We start from the raw sequence: 13279 nt of genomic DNA, 5'->3' as shown, positions 1-13279 counted from the left end.
ATAGATTTTACATCTTTATAAACATGAAAGGTACATAACTTTGTGATTTTTCTTCTTTTAATGTTCATTCGCAACTATTTCCCCATGTTATTGTGTCCTGATCATAATTACTTCAGGCTTGATAATGTTTCATAGGCTGGATATACCATTGTTTATTTAATCAATCCCCTGAGTTCATATAACTGAAAATAACTTTTTGTTATTTGGTTTCTGATTGGGGTTGCCCCCCACCCCAGTGACAATTCAGGGAGTTAGGCTCCTTCCATTTTCAGTATAGGACTTCCAGGGTCATAGTCTTCATCTACAGCCACAGAAGGGAAAAAACTGTGGGAGGTGACAAGTGAGAAGTTTCAATGGGCCAGGTCTGGGTATGGCATGCATGTTCACTTCTCTCATTTCATTGGCTAGAACTTAGTAATATGACCACCCCAGATTATAAGGGAGGCTGGAAAATGTAGTCTAGTTGTGTGCAGAGAAAGTAGGGGAAAGGCTTTGAAGAAGAGCTATCTGCCTCACATTACCCCAATGAGGGGTTACAGAGAAAACCTCGTAGACAGTGGAAGAGAACTGCCCCAGATCACAAAGAGATTACAATCTATAGGGCAAATATGGCACTAAAATCCAAATAGCCCCCTTTTTCATTATATTTTTCATCATTCTTCTTTGAAAAGCAAAAACCTATAGGATTTTATTAATCTTGTACCCAGTAATTTTATATAATTATCTTGTGGTTTATTTTAGTGTTTCTTTTGATTCTCTGATTTCCAAGATAAAAATCATATCACATTTAAAGAAGGATGAAAACCCAGATTTCTCCGTTCCAATGATAACTTTTCTTTCTCTTGTCTAACTGCATTGATAGTTCTTCCAAAAGTGGCCATGCTAGACAGTTTGTTTTGTTTGGACTGACAGTTTGTTCTGACTTTAATGGTGAATCTTTTGGTTTTTAGCATTAAGCCTGATTTGGGGTTTTAATGATATGCATATAATTAAAAACAAGGGAGAGGCAAGTAACTACTTAAGATTGTTGTCATTATTGAGGCACCTGGGTGGCTCAGTTGGTTAAGCATCTGCCTTTGGCTCAAGTCATGCTCTCAAGGTCCTGCGATGGGGCCTGGATTGGGCTCCCTGCTCAGTACGGGTTCTGCTTCTCCCTCTCCCTCTGCCCCCCCACCACCCTCCACTAGTCCTCCCTCTCTCAATAAATAAAATTATTGTCATTACTATTCAAGATGGGCCTATTTTTTTAAGATTTCATTTTATTTGTTTGACAGAGATCACAAGTAGGCATAGAGGCAGGCAGAGAGAGAGGGAGGGAGAAGCAGACTCCCTGATGAGCAGAGAGCCCGATGTGGGGCTTGATCCCTGGACCCTGGGATCATGACCTGAGCCAAAGGCAGAGGCTTTAACCCACTGAGCCACCCAGGCGCCCCAAGATGGGCCTATTCTTAAATATATTAAGTTTATGTAGACATGGCTTATTACTGGAGGTTCTCAAAACCCTTTTCATAGCCATGGATGTGATGGTATTACTTTGATATATCAATTAGCAAATTCTGTGAGAGCCCAATATCAAACCATCCTTGCATTCCTGGACATATATCTCCCAGCTCCCACTACAGGGGTCTGTTTCCCTTACCACACCACCCTTTAAGAGGTGGTGAAACTGAGGCAAACAGGAAGCGGATGCCCAGGGATAGCAAGTAATTAAGTGACAGAGGCTCAATTCATTCACCATCAGTTTAGATGGGGCCAACTTCTTTGTGTCCTGTGGACTTCAACTAAGGGGTAACTTTGTTAGATGGATTAAATGGGCTATGATGTCCCCTCCTGTGAAGGGCAGCGAAAAGACTGGCAAAAATGGGTGTATTCGCTGTGTCAGTACAGCCAGACATTTCTCAATACCAGGTTCCCTCCTGCCCCACATCGTTCTCCCAGACTCCATTTCCCAACATTCCCCCGCCTTAGAGAGGCCGGGAGGAGCGTGAGCCCGCTATGACTTCTGGAAAATGTAGTCCAGCTGCGAAGTCGCGTTTAAAGAACCCGGGCTTGATAGTACCGATACAACTACGGCGCAGGCGCATGCCGTGGCCCGCCAGAGGGAGGGAAGGCCTGGCCACCCTCCGCAACCCGCGGTGGCGCACAGGTGAGTCCCCACCTAGCTGCCGGGAGCTGGAGCGGGTGGGTGTGGGCCGAGCCGGACAGGCCGGTGAGTGCTCAGGGCGGCGGGCCCGAGTCCCGCCTGGGGGGCGCGCTGTGGGCGGTGTCCCGCCCCCTCCTATCTCTCGCGAGGCGGCCCCAGAGCTCCGCTGCCACCCCGAGGATCTCAGCGCGCAGGAATTGGGCGCCTGCTGTTTGCCAGGAGTCAGCGAGCGCGGAACTGTGCGGTCTCCCAGGAGGGAGACTGTGCGTTTCCATACTTCGCTGGTGAAGAAACAGACTACGCGGCTTCTCGAAGGTCCCAGTGGTCGGCCTGGGGTGTTTGACCTGAAAGCCCACCGCGTACTCTGCAAGTCACGCCGCCCTCCGTCTCTGTCCTTATCCTGAGCATGCCACCCTTTCTCTGGGTCCCTAATCGCTCTGTGTTCTCCCCCCACCATCCCAAACCCCGTTCAGTCCCTCTTTCTGTGTGTCTGCGCGCCCCTCTTCCGAGACTGTGTTTGTTTCTAAAAACAGGGCCATTATCTTCCAAGACCACAGCACCGTGATCACACAGCAGGACAGTAACATCCATAAAAACTATTAGCTAATCTGCAGACCCTCAAATTTTGCTAACTGTTCCAGTAATGTACTTAATGGCAAAAGCAAAGCCCACACCACACACTGTGTAAGTTGTTAGGGCCCTTTAGTCTCCGTGAACCAGACGCAGTTCCTCAGTCTTTCTTTGATTTTGATGATCTTGGCAATTCTGAAGATTACAGACCGGGTACTTCTAGAATGTCCCTTGGTCTGGATTTGTTCGGTGCTTCCTCATGATTAGACTTAGGTTTGGCGGGAATACCTAAATTCGGGGCGATGCTGTGTCCTCATCAGAGCAGGAGCCCCTCATGTTTGCCCATCACAGGTCATGTGTGTCTTAGTCACTTGGCTGCGGTGGTCCGCCAGGCGTCTCTGCTCTAAAGTTACCTTCTTTTTGTGATTATTAAGTAACTTTTGAGGACATGGCGGGAGTGTCTGTAAGACTTGGCTTTTCATTTCCTCATCAGGATTTCGCCCACTGGTTTCAGCCTTCAGCTGCTGGCGTTCCTCTGTAACTGGAAACAGGTGCGAGGCTGCGTCTTATTTCTCCACTGTTTTAGTTTCCTGTTGCTGCTGTAACAAGTGACCACAAACTTGGTGGCTTTAAACGGCACGAATGTGTTCTCTTACAGTTCGGGAGGTCAGAAGTCTGCAGTGGGTTTTACCGTGCTGAAATCAAGGTGTCAGCAGAGTGGTGCTCCCTTGTGGGCTCTAGCGGACAATCCGTTTCCTTGCCATATTCCCGCAGCTTCTAGAAGCTGCTTATTTCTTAGATGAGGCCTCTTCCTCCAGCTTCAAAGCCAGAGAGACAGTGTCTTCTCTCTCTGACTCTGCTCCTCTTTACTTCCCTCACTTGGCCTTCTCCTCCCGGTCAAATACCCCCCTGCCTCCCTCTTCTAAGGACACTTATGATTGCATTTAGGCCCCACCAGATAATCCAGGATAATCTTCCTATCTAGAGGCACTTAACTTAATCACATCACAGGTTTATCGCACAAGATACAAGAGTGGTGCCATTGCTCCGCCAACCATCTGGCCTATATCCAGGCCTGTCTCCCCCACCAGGTGGGGAGCCCCTTTAGGGCAGAGCCTCATCTCGCTCGTTATTCTGTCCTCAGATGAGCCTGTCACTCTCACATGAGTCTCAGAGCATATCTGATGAATGAACAGAAGTGACCATAGTCCAAACACCAATTCTTCTTTGGCAGAGTTTTTTTGTTTGGGGGGAGGTTTTTTTTGCAGGGACTTTTAAACTTTATTTCAACAGGTGGGACATTTCTTCAAACAACATCTTAAGAGAGATCAGGATCCTTATGCTGGATTTGTAAGGCAGATAGAAGGAGCTCTGTAGGGGCACCTGAGTGGCTCATTCAGACTCTTGATCTCAGCTCAGGTCTTGATCTCAGGGTCATGAGTTCAAGAACCGCATTGGACTCTACACCTTTTTTTTTTTTTTTCTTAAAGAAGGAGCTCTGCAAAACAGGGTAGATCCATGCCACAGAATACTATCCAGCCGTAAAAAGGAATGAAAACTTGGGCGCCTGGGTGGCTCAGTGGGTTAAGCCTCTGCCTTCGGCTCAGGTCATGATCTCGGAGTCCTGGGATCGAGCCCCGAATTGGGATCTCTGCTCGGTGGGGAGCCTGCTTTGCTCTCTCTCTCTGCCTGCCTCTCCTCCTACTTGTGATCTCTCTCTCTGTCAAATAAATAAATAAAATCTTAAAAAAAAAAAAAAAAAAGAAAGATGAGGGGTGCCTGGGTGGCGCAGTCAGTTAAGTGATTGGTTTCGGCTCAGGTGGTGATCTCAGAGTCATGGGATTGAGCTCCGAGTCAGGCTCTGCGCTCAGTGCAGAGTCTGCTTAGGACTCTGTCCCTCTCCCTCTACCCCTACCCCCACTGTAAAATAAATAAACAAATCTTTTTTAAAAAAGAAAGATGAATAGTTTTCAGGGGCTGGCATCGGAGGGCTGGGACAGAACAGGGAGATTTGGAAGTGACTGGTTAATGTTTCCTTTTAGGGCAATGGTGAAAATGTTCTGGAACCAGATTGTAGTGATGGTTGCACAACATTGTGAACATCCTAAATGCCACTGAACTGTGTCATTTAACCCACTGAGCCACCCAGGCGCCCTGAACTGTGTCATTTAAAGTGATTAAAGTGGGGACACCTGAGTGGCTCAGTTGGTTAAGCGTCTGCCTTCGGCTCAGGTCCCGATCCTGGGGTCTTGGGATTGAGTCCTGCATCGGGCTCCTTGCTCAGTGGGGTGCCTGCTTCTCCCTCTGCCTGTTGCTCCTCCTGGTTCTGCTCTCTCTCCGACAAATAAATAAATAAAATTAAAAAAAAAAATGAAGTGGTTAAGATGTTATGTTACATGTTATATGCATTTAACCACAAGGAAAAAAGAGTGAGAATAAAAAGATGGCTTAGCTCTGCAGCCAGACTTCTGGGTATGAGTCCCAGTCTGACTCTTGAAATCTCTGACCTTGAGCAAGGGCGTTGATCTCTTGTTCTTCTATTTCCTTCTCTCGGGATAATTCTAGTGTCGTCTTTTGGAGCTATTATGTGGGTGCAGTGAGCCCAGGTGCCTGATTGCTAGCTGTTGTTAGTATGGAGGGTCCCCTCTGTTATGAGGCATCTTTGGGAAAACGTTTATCTGTCTGTCTGTCTGGGCCAGAACTGACCCTCTCTGTGCTCCAGTCTCCTCCTCCAGCTCTGCAGACTCAGGCCTGGTCTTTTCTCCTGGAGACACGTGCCCAGGACACTGCAAGGGCCACAGGACCCTGATGGCTGAGGACCAGGTGAGTTCGGGCTTCCCCATCCCCAGGATGATTTTGTGGACCCCAGAGGGCCATTCGCATCTCTGCCTATTGGCTGAAGATTTCTCCACCCCACCCCCCCAGGCATGGGGAAGAGACTATGGTGGGAGGGGCTCTGGACCTGGGAAGTGCTGGGAGGAGGAGAGAAGGAAGGGCAGGATGCCCTGAGCTGGGACTTTATGACCCGGTCTATAAACCACTCTAATGCTCAGCGGACTTTGAGTTGCCAGGAGAGGTGGGCAATGGATGGTTTTGCTTCACCCTGGAGCCTTATCCTTGGAGTCAGGGATGGGGATTGGGATCCCAGTGCAGGTCTGGGATGGAGTGCCACTTAGTTATCACTCTTGCACACATGTCTTGATTTTTAAAAAAGTGTTTCTTAGGGATGTCATATACAGGTATGCAGGTTGTGCACTGCACAAGGGTGCCTCATCTCAGGGGCGGGATTCACATCATATACCTCATACACTGGTACATAATGGTGGTTTTCATGCAGATGGCAGTACACAATGACTTACTAAAATAATTGGCATATTATAAAGACTTTCCAACAGATGGCAGTAAAGAGTCACGCAAAAGGGAGCTTTCTCCACCTTCTGCCAAGGAACCTCTGGGCTAGTAGCTGCCCCAGATTTTCTACATTCCTGTGGGCCATTTTAGTTCAGTTTTCTCAAACCTACTGAGTCCGTATGTTCCAGCCTGAAATGTTAAAGCTGGTTCAACCACTAGCAATGGTAGGCTCTTGACCCATGACCTCTCTGGGCCCAAAGTTCTAGAAGGATGTGCCCCTCCACTATGTAAAATTGGCCCTTGCAGGAATCATTGACCTTCAAGGATGTGGCTGTGGACTTCACCCTGGAGGAGTGGGGCCAGCTGGGGCCTGGCCAGAGGGAGCTGTACCGGGATGTGATGCTGGAGAACTACCGGAACCTTCTTTCCCTGGGTGAGGCCCTGCCCCTGCCTTCCCAGGAAGAGGCGTGATGGCCCCCCTTCTGCTCTCATCTCTTTTGTGCCCACCCACTGCTCAACAGTGGGCATTTGCTGAGGTCATGGGGTGCCCTCTCTGCTCTCCTCACTGGTCGCTCCTGCCTGGCCTCTGTCTGTCCCTCTGTCTCTCCGCCGCTTCTCCTAAAGTCCCTGTGTCCCCCAGGGCCCCAAGTCCTCTGTCCTGAAAAATCCTCAGCCTGTGCCCCCACCTTCTCTTCTTGCTTCCCTTTCCATGTGTGGTGACCTCAGGCTCTTCCCAGCAATGCCTGTTCTAGAATCTCAGACTCCAGATGCATCCTTGGATGTCCTCCAGTCATCTGGCTCCATCTTTCGAAGGCACAGAAATGCTGTTCGCCAAATATGTCTCCCTAGTCCTGTGTTGTCCACCCACCCACCTACTGCGCCCCGTCAATGCCCTTCACATTTGTCACCCTCACCCTGAGCTCCGCGTCTCCACGCTGTCCTGTCCCTCCTCCTCTGGGCCCCCTGCCCCCAGACCAGACACCCCCAGCCCCATCCTTGCTCCTCCCTACCCGCTCCTCAACAGCCCCCCACATCCTCTCTGCCTCCCAACAATCTCTGCCCATCCCCTCCTCTCTGTCCCTGCAACCCCGCCCTGACCCACTCTGGCCTCTTCAGCTGTCGGTCTGGCCACCTCCATCTCTCCTCAACTTCTTTTTCTGATTCTTCTATCTGGCCTTTTCCCTGTAAGCTCTGGTGCTTTGAAGCTCCTTCCTCAGCCGTCCTCACTCACACACTTTCACTGGACCACTCACCAAAAACTGGCGTAAACTTCTGCATCAGGGACCCCAGGAAAGCCCCCAGGTTTGAGGGCTTGAGGAGGGAGGCCCCCCAGGCCTCAGTTGCACTCACACTGCAGCGAAAGGACACCGAGCGCAGTCAGCTAAGAGATAAGCCATGTGGGGCGATGTCTGGGGGAGACCAGGCAGAGTCCCCTCCCCAAAGGGTCACGCAGGATATCCAACAGGATGTGACAGTACGTGTGAGGTGTTGTCCACCAGGGGACGCTCGTTAGAAACCTCCCACCCCCCCCCCCCCCCGGTCAGCACCCAGGGGTTTCACTGAGGTCCTGTCACGTCAGCGGCCAAACTCTAGACTCCCCAAAGGAAAGCAGGGGTTCAGCAGAAACCATGCTGTGCGCCCAGCAGCTTGGGCACGGGGAGCCCTCCTGTCGGTCAGGGAACACTGAGAACCCTCCTGAAACCCAGCTGCCCAGACACCAGCCGCAGGCTGCCTTGTGAGCAGGCCTTTCCAAGGAGAGCCTGCTGTGTGACCCTTTTTCTGCACAAGTTAGGTGTAAAGAGTGAGGTTGCTTTTGCCTGTCCCCTGCAGAAATATATTTCTTCACAGTTCAGAGGCCAGAAGTGCAAAATCCAGCTGTGGTCAGGGCCCTGCTCCCTCTGGAGGGTCCAGGCCAGAGTCCTTCCTGGATGCAGCTTCTGGAGGCTCCTGGCGGCCCTTGCTGTTCCTTGCCCTGTATCCCCTCACCCAAGTCTTGGCCTCCATCTTCACATGACCTTTTCCCTCCACGTGTGTCTGTGTGTCTCTCCTCTTCAAACAAGGACACCGGTCTTTGGACTCAGGGCCCAGCCTGCTCCCAGAGGACCTCATCACTAATTACAGCTGCAAAGCCCCTGTTTCCGAGTAGGGTCACATTGTGCGGTTTCTGTGGATGAAATTTTGGGAGAGCCCTGTTCAACCCACTCTGGGAAAAGGGAAGTCAGTGCAGTCTCAAAGAGAGCAGGCATAAAAAAAAGGAGATAGAAAGAGATGAGATTAATTTTAGGGATGTATTTTCTTGTACCTGGTCCATCCAAAAGATGGTCATTTTGATACCTGTTGAGATGATAATCAATGTGCCAATTATTGATGATATTTTTCTATTTTTCTCCTTGGTAAGTCAGTCTTTAAAGTTCAGTGTGTACCTCACACTCAGCTTGAACCGCACAGAACCAAAGATTGATTGATGGATTGATTGATGGATGGATTTTAGAGAGAGTGAGACTGCGAGTGGAGGGAGGGACAGAAGGAGAGGGAGAGAGAAAGGGAATCTCAAGCAGACTTCCCATTGACCATGGAGCCAGGACCCTGAGATCATGATCTGAGCTGAAACCCAGAGTCAGACACTTAACCGACTGAGCTGCCCACATGCCTGGAACATTAGAGTTTCTCATCATTAGGCACCCAATGTATACAGCTCCCCTGCAGACCCAGGGCCTGGGGCTGAGCTCTGAGGCCTCCTGATGACTTCCAGCCATGGCCAAATCTGGTATCTTTTCCAGGGGCCGGGCCTCCTGGGTCCAAACCTGACGTGATATCTCGTCTGGAGCGAGGGGAGGAGCCCAGAATGGAGAAGAGGGAAGCCCAGCTAGCTGCCTGTCCAGGTGGGTGAGTTCGTCCAGCAGATGTGAGCCATCTGCCTACCCTGTCTGTCTGGATCAGTGACAAGAAGGAGGCAGCGTCACACACAGCCATAGTCGTGGGCAGTGGGCTCAAATCCCAGCTCCAGAACTTCCTGGCTCTGTGATCTTTGGGCAGGTCATTTAGCCCCTCTGTGCCTTGATTTCCTTCCCTGCAAAATGAGGTCAGTAATAGTACCCTGGGTTGGGAAAGATGAATGAATGAACACATAAAAGTATAGCCCAGCACCTGGCACATGGTAATCCCCCTGGTCAGAATAGGCTACAATGATGATCGGTGATTCTTTATTGGGAATCATCTGTGTAGGGACCCAAAAGTGGGATCCTGCTGGACGTGCTGGGGGAAAGGAGTCCGGATGTTTGCCCCCCACTGGCCCACAAACTCCATGAGGGGAGGGGGTTGGAGCTTCTTTGTTTCCATCACTGTCCACCATGTTGTGGGGTGAGACTTGCCCCCTCCTTCCCCTTCACCACAGCCCATTGGTCCCCAGGGCTGCCCTCCTGCCCCTAACTTTTCCCAGACTGCTGTGCTATCTCCCACAGCCCTGGCTCAGGCCTCAGATTCCCTTGGCTGGACCCTCAGCCCAGCCTCCTCCCTCACCTCCCAGCCCCCCGTTCATCTCACACAGCCTGAGAGGGGTTTTTCCACACCCAGAACTAATCCCACTCCTCCCCTACTCACAGCCCTCCCATGGCTCCCTAGTACCCCTGACAGCAAACCCTAGCACTGTGGTTAGCACATAACAGTTATGCAATTAATAGGGGTCCCAAGAACAGATCTACTAGCATCAAAAAATCCATCCCCTTCAACAAATCCCACATGGATATGCTTCCTGCTTATCATCTCTTCTCTATACTTCCCTTCCTCCAAATTGCAATATTGTGCTGTAAAAGCCTCACACACATTTAATATTTATTGACCTTTTTTAAAAAAGGTTTTATTTATTTGAGAGAGAGCTAGAACAAGCAGGGAAAGGGGCAGAGGTACAAGAAGACTCCCTGCTGAGTGGGAAGCCTGACACGGGGCTCAATCCCAGGACCCTGAGATCGTGACCTGTGCCAAAGGCAGACACTTAACTGACTGAGCCACCCAGGCACCCCTATTTATTAATATCTCTTGATCAAATTAAAGTTATGTGTGTTCATCACAGAAACTTTGAAAATCTAAATAAGAATAAGGCAGGAAATGAAACTCTCCCCATAATGCTGATTATCTCTCAAAAAAATTTATTTTTCTCATTTTACCCCAAAGCTTTACTATATTTTTTAAAAGATTTTATTTATTTATTTGACAGAGAGAGACACAGCGAGAGAGAACACAAGCAGGAGGAGTGGTAGAGGGAGAAGCAGGATTCCCGCCAAGCAGGGAGCCCAATGCAGGGCGCGATCCCAGGACCCTGGGATCGGGACCTGAGCTGAAGGCAGACACTTAACCAACTGAGCCCCCCCCCTTTTTTAATTACAAAAGTAAATAATAACAACATGAAAAGTCTTGAGGACATGACGCTAAATTAAATAAGCCAGACACAAAATGACATTGTCATTTTGTGTCTGGCTTACTTACGTGAGGTGCCTTGAGTAGGCAAATTCATTGAGCCAGAGTTGAATGGTGGTGCCCAGGGGCTGGGGAAGGAGCAGCGGGCGTTAGTTTTTAATGAGTACACTGTTTCAGTCTGGGAAGATGAAAAGGTTCTGGAGGTGGATGGTGGTGATGGTGGTGGTGATGATTGCACCCTAGCGTGAGTGCACACATGCAACCCAACAGCACGCCTAAAAATGACCTAAGTGTCACATTTTATGTTGTATGTATTTTACCACAATAAAAAAGTAAATAATAATAAATTCAAAATGCTCCAACTTGGTGGGGGGTGGGGGTGCCTAGGTGGCTCAGTTGGTTAGGTGTCTGTCTTTTGCTCATGTCATGATCCCAGGATCGAGCCCTGCATCAAGCTCCCTGCTCAGCGGGGGAGTCTGCTTCTCCCTTTCCCTCTGCTGCTCCCCATGCTCATGCCCTTGCTCGCTCACTCTCTCAAATAAATAGGTAAAAAAGTTTAAAAAAAAAATATTTTTATTTTTAGGATATTTGGAAGCCATCCTTCCATGTCACAACACAAATCTCTCCTGCCTTTTGAAAGAGCTACCTAAACTTTGAAACTTGCCTTTTAAAGTTTTCCAGTGTCAGTTCAACTTAATCAGTGTCCTTGGTCCAATGCAGATGATAGTCACATTTTCCATGTCTTTCAGCCTTGGATACCAGCTCTGCAACACCTCAGGAGACACTTCTGAGAGAGAGCGTTTCTGAAGAGGCTACTTCCCCTGTGGGAAAGAAGGAGGGGGTTTTAAGGGTAGTGCTTGGAGATGCCAGGCTGGGAGGATCCTGGGCCTGGAGCTGTCAGTTGGAGGACCAGGGAAAGCAAGAGAGGCGTTTGAGGTGTTTGTTTGCTCCTCGCAAGGAAACCATCTGTGGGGAGAAAGGCATGGGGTGTCTCGAGCTGGGGCAGAGCTTCAGACAGACCTCAGCCTTCATCAAGAAGCAAAGAGGGCCGGTGGGAGAGAGAACTCGGAAGAGGAATGGACCAAGAAAGATCCTGAAATGCCAAAGGACCTTCATAGAAAAGAAGCCATTTAACTGCATAGAATGTGGGAAAACCTTCATTTACCATTCAGACTATATTCTGCACCAGAGGACTCACACAGGAGAGAAACCCTACAAGTGCAATGATTGCGGGAAGGCATTCAGCAACAGCTCCTATTTCATTCAGCACCACATCATACACACGGGAGAGAAGCCCTACATGTGCGGTGAGTGCGGCAAGACCTTCACTCAGAGCTCATCGCTTACTGAGCATCAAAGGATCCACACTGGAGAGAAGCCATACAAATGCAAGGAATGTGGGAAGGCTTTCACCCAGAGCTCCTCCCTCATTAAACACCAGCGGTGCCATACCGGGGAAAAACCCTATAAATGCGACCAGTGCGGGAAGTTCTACTCACAGGTGTCCCACCTCACCCGCCACCAGAAAATCCACTCAGGGGAGAAGCCCTACAAATGTGCTGAGTGTGGCAAAGCCTTCTGTCACACTTCCTCCTTGACTCAGCACCAGACCATCCACACCGGAGAGAAACCCTACAAATGTAACGAGTGTGGGAAAACCTTCAGCCACAGCTCATCCCTCTCCCAGCACCAGCGAGTTCACACGGGAGAGAAACCCTATGAGTGCTCCGAGTGTGGCAAGGCCTTCAGCCACAGTTCGTCCCTGACTCAGCATCAGAGAATTCACACTGGTGAGAAACCCTATGAGTGTAATGAGTGTGGGAAGGCTTATACACAGATTTCCCACCTCATGAGGCACCAGAGCGTTCACATGGGAGAAAAACCCTATATATGTAATGAATGTGGAAAGGCTTTCAGTCACACCTCGTCCTTCACACAACACCAGACAATTCACACTGGTGAGAAGCCCTACAAATGTAACGAATGTGGAAAAACCTTCAGCCAGAACTCTTCGCTCACCCGCCACCAGAGGATTCACACTGGGGAGAAGCCTTATGAGTGCAAAGTTTGCGGGAAGGCCTATACCCAGATTTCCCACCTCATCCAACACCAGAGGATTCACACTGGAGAGAAGCCTTATGAGTGCAGCGACTGTGGGAAAGCCTTCAGCCGGAGCACCCACCTTATCGAGCATCAGAAAATCCACACGGGCGAGAAACCCTACAAGTGCAGAGAATGTGGGAAAACGTTCAGTCACAACTCCTCCCTCACCCAACATCAGAGAATTCACACTGGCGAGAAACCCTATGCCTGTAAGGAATGCGGGAAAGCCTTCAACCAGAGCATCCACCTTATTCAGCATCAAAGGACCCATACTGGAGAGAAGCCCTATAAATGTAACAACTGTGGAAAAACCTACACCCAGATTTCACACCTTATTCAACACCAGAAGGTTCACGTGGGTGGAAAACGCTATGTGTGTAAGGAATGTGGGGAGGATTTCAGCTGGAGTTCACACCTGACTGAACACCGGAGGCTTCACGCTATGCACAGCACCTACGTCTGCAATGATTTTGAGAAAGCCTTTGCATGGAGCACACAGCTTGCTGATATTCCGAGAACTCTCGGCGACCAGAAAGCCTAAGAAATTAGCAGGTGGGCGATTCTGATGCTGGGTTCAGTGCAGCCTTCATCAGCACCAGTAACTTCCTCCCAGAGAGGAACCCTAACACCGTATACTGTGAGAGAGAGTTGCTTCTCTGTTTCCTTCAAGGAGCTGGTGCCACTGATCATCTGCTGGGA

The 13279-nt window shown here is 49.7% G+C and overlaps 1 protein-coding gene across 3 annotated transcripts; it reads left to right on the top strand.

Moving 5' to 3' along the window:
• Positions 1 to 2100: 2100 nt before the first annotated feature.
• Positions 2101 to 13279, top strand: LOC116855985 (zinc finger protein OZF-like). Of its 3 annotated transcripts, XM_032839103.1 has the most exons (5): positions 2107 to 2146; positions 5436 to 5536; positions 6371 to 6497; positions 8845 to 8946; positions 11227 to 13279. In XM_032839103.1, exons 2-5 carry the CDS (start codon positions 5522 to 5524, stop codon positions 13119 to 13121), a joined length of 2139 nt encoding a protein of 712 aa, XP_032694994.1. In that variant the 5' UTR covers positions 2107 to 2146; positions 5436 to 5521; the 3' UTR covers positions 13122 to 13279. The 3 variants fall into 3 exon arrangements, with proteins under 3 accessions (XP_032694996.1, XP_032694994.1, XP_032694997.1); XM_032839105.1 differs by lacking the exon at positions 6371 to 6497 and having other exon boundaries at positions 2101 to 2146; XM_032839106.1 differs by lacking the exons at positions 5436 to 5536; positions 6371 to 6497; positions 8845 to 8946 and having other exon boundaries at positions 2115 to 2146.

This window comes from Lontra canadensis, unplaced genomic scaffold, assembly GCF_010015895.1.
Source record: "Lontra canadensis isolate GAN:19392208 unplaced genomic scaffold, GSC_riverotter_1.0 scaffold107, whole genome shotgun sequence".
In the NCBI taxonomy this organism is placed as follows: Eukaryota; Metazoa; Chordata; class Mammalia; order Carnivora; family Mustelidae; genus Lontra; species Lontra canadensis.
This window is presented reverse-complemented; position numbering and strand designations above follow the sequence as displayed.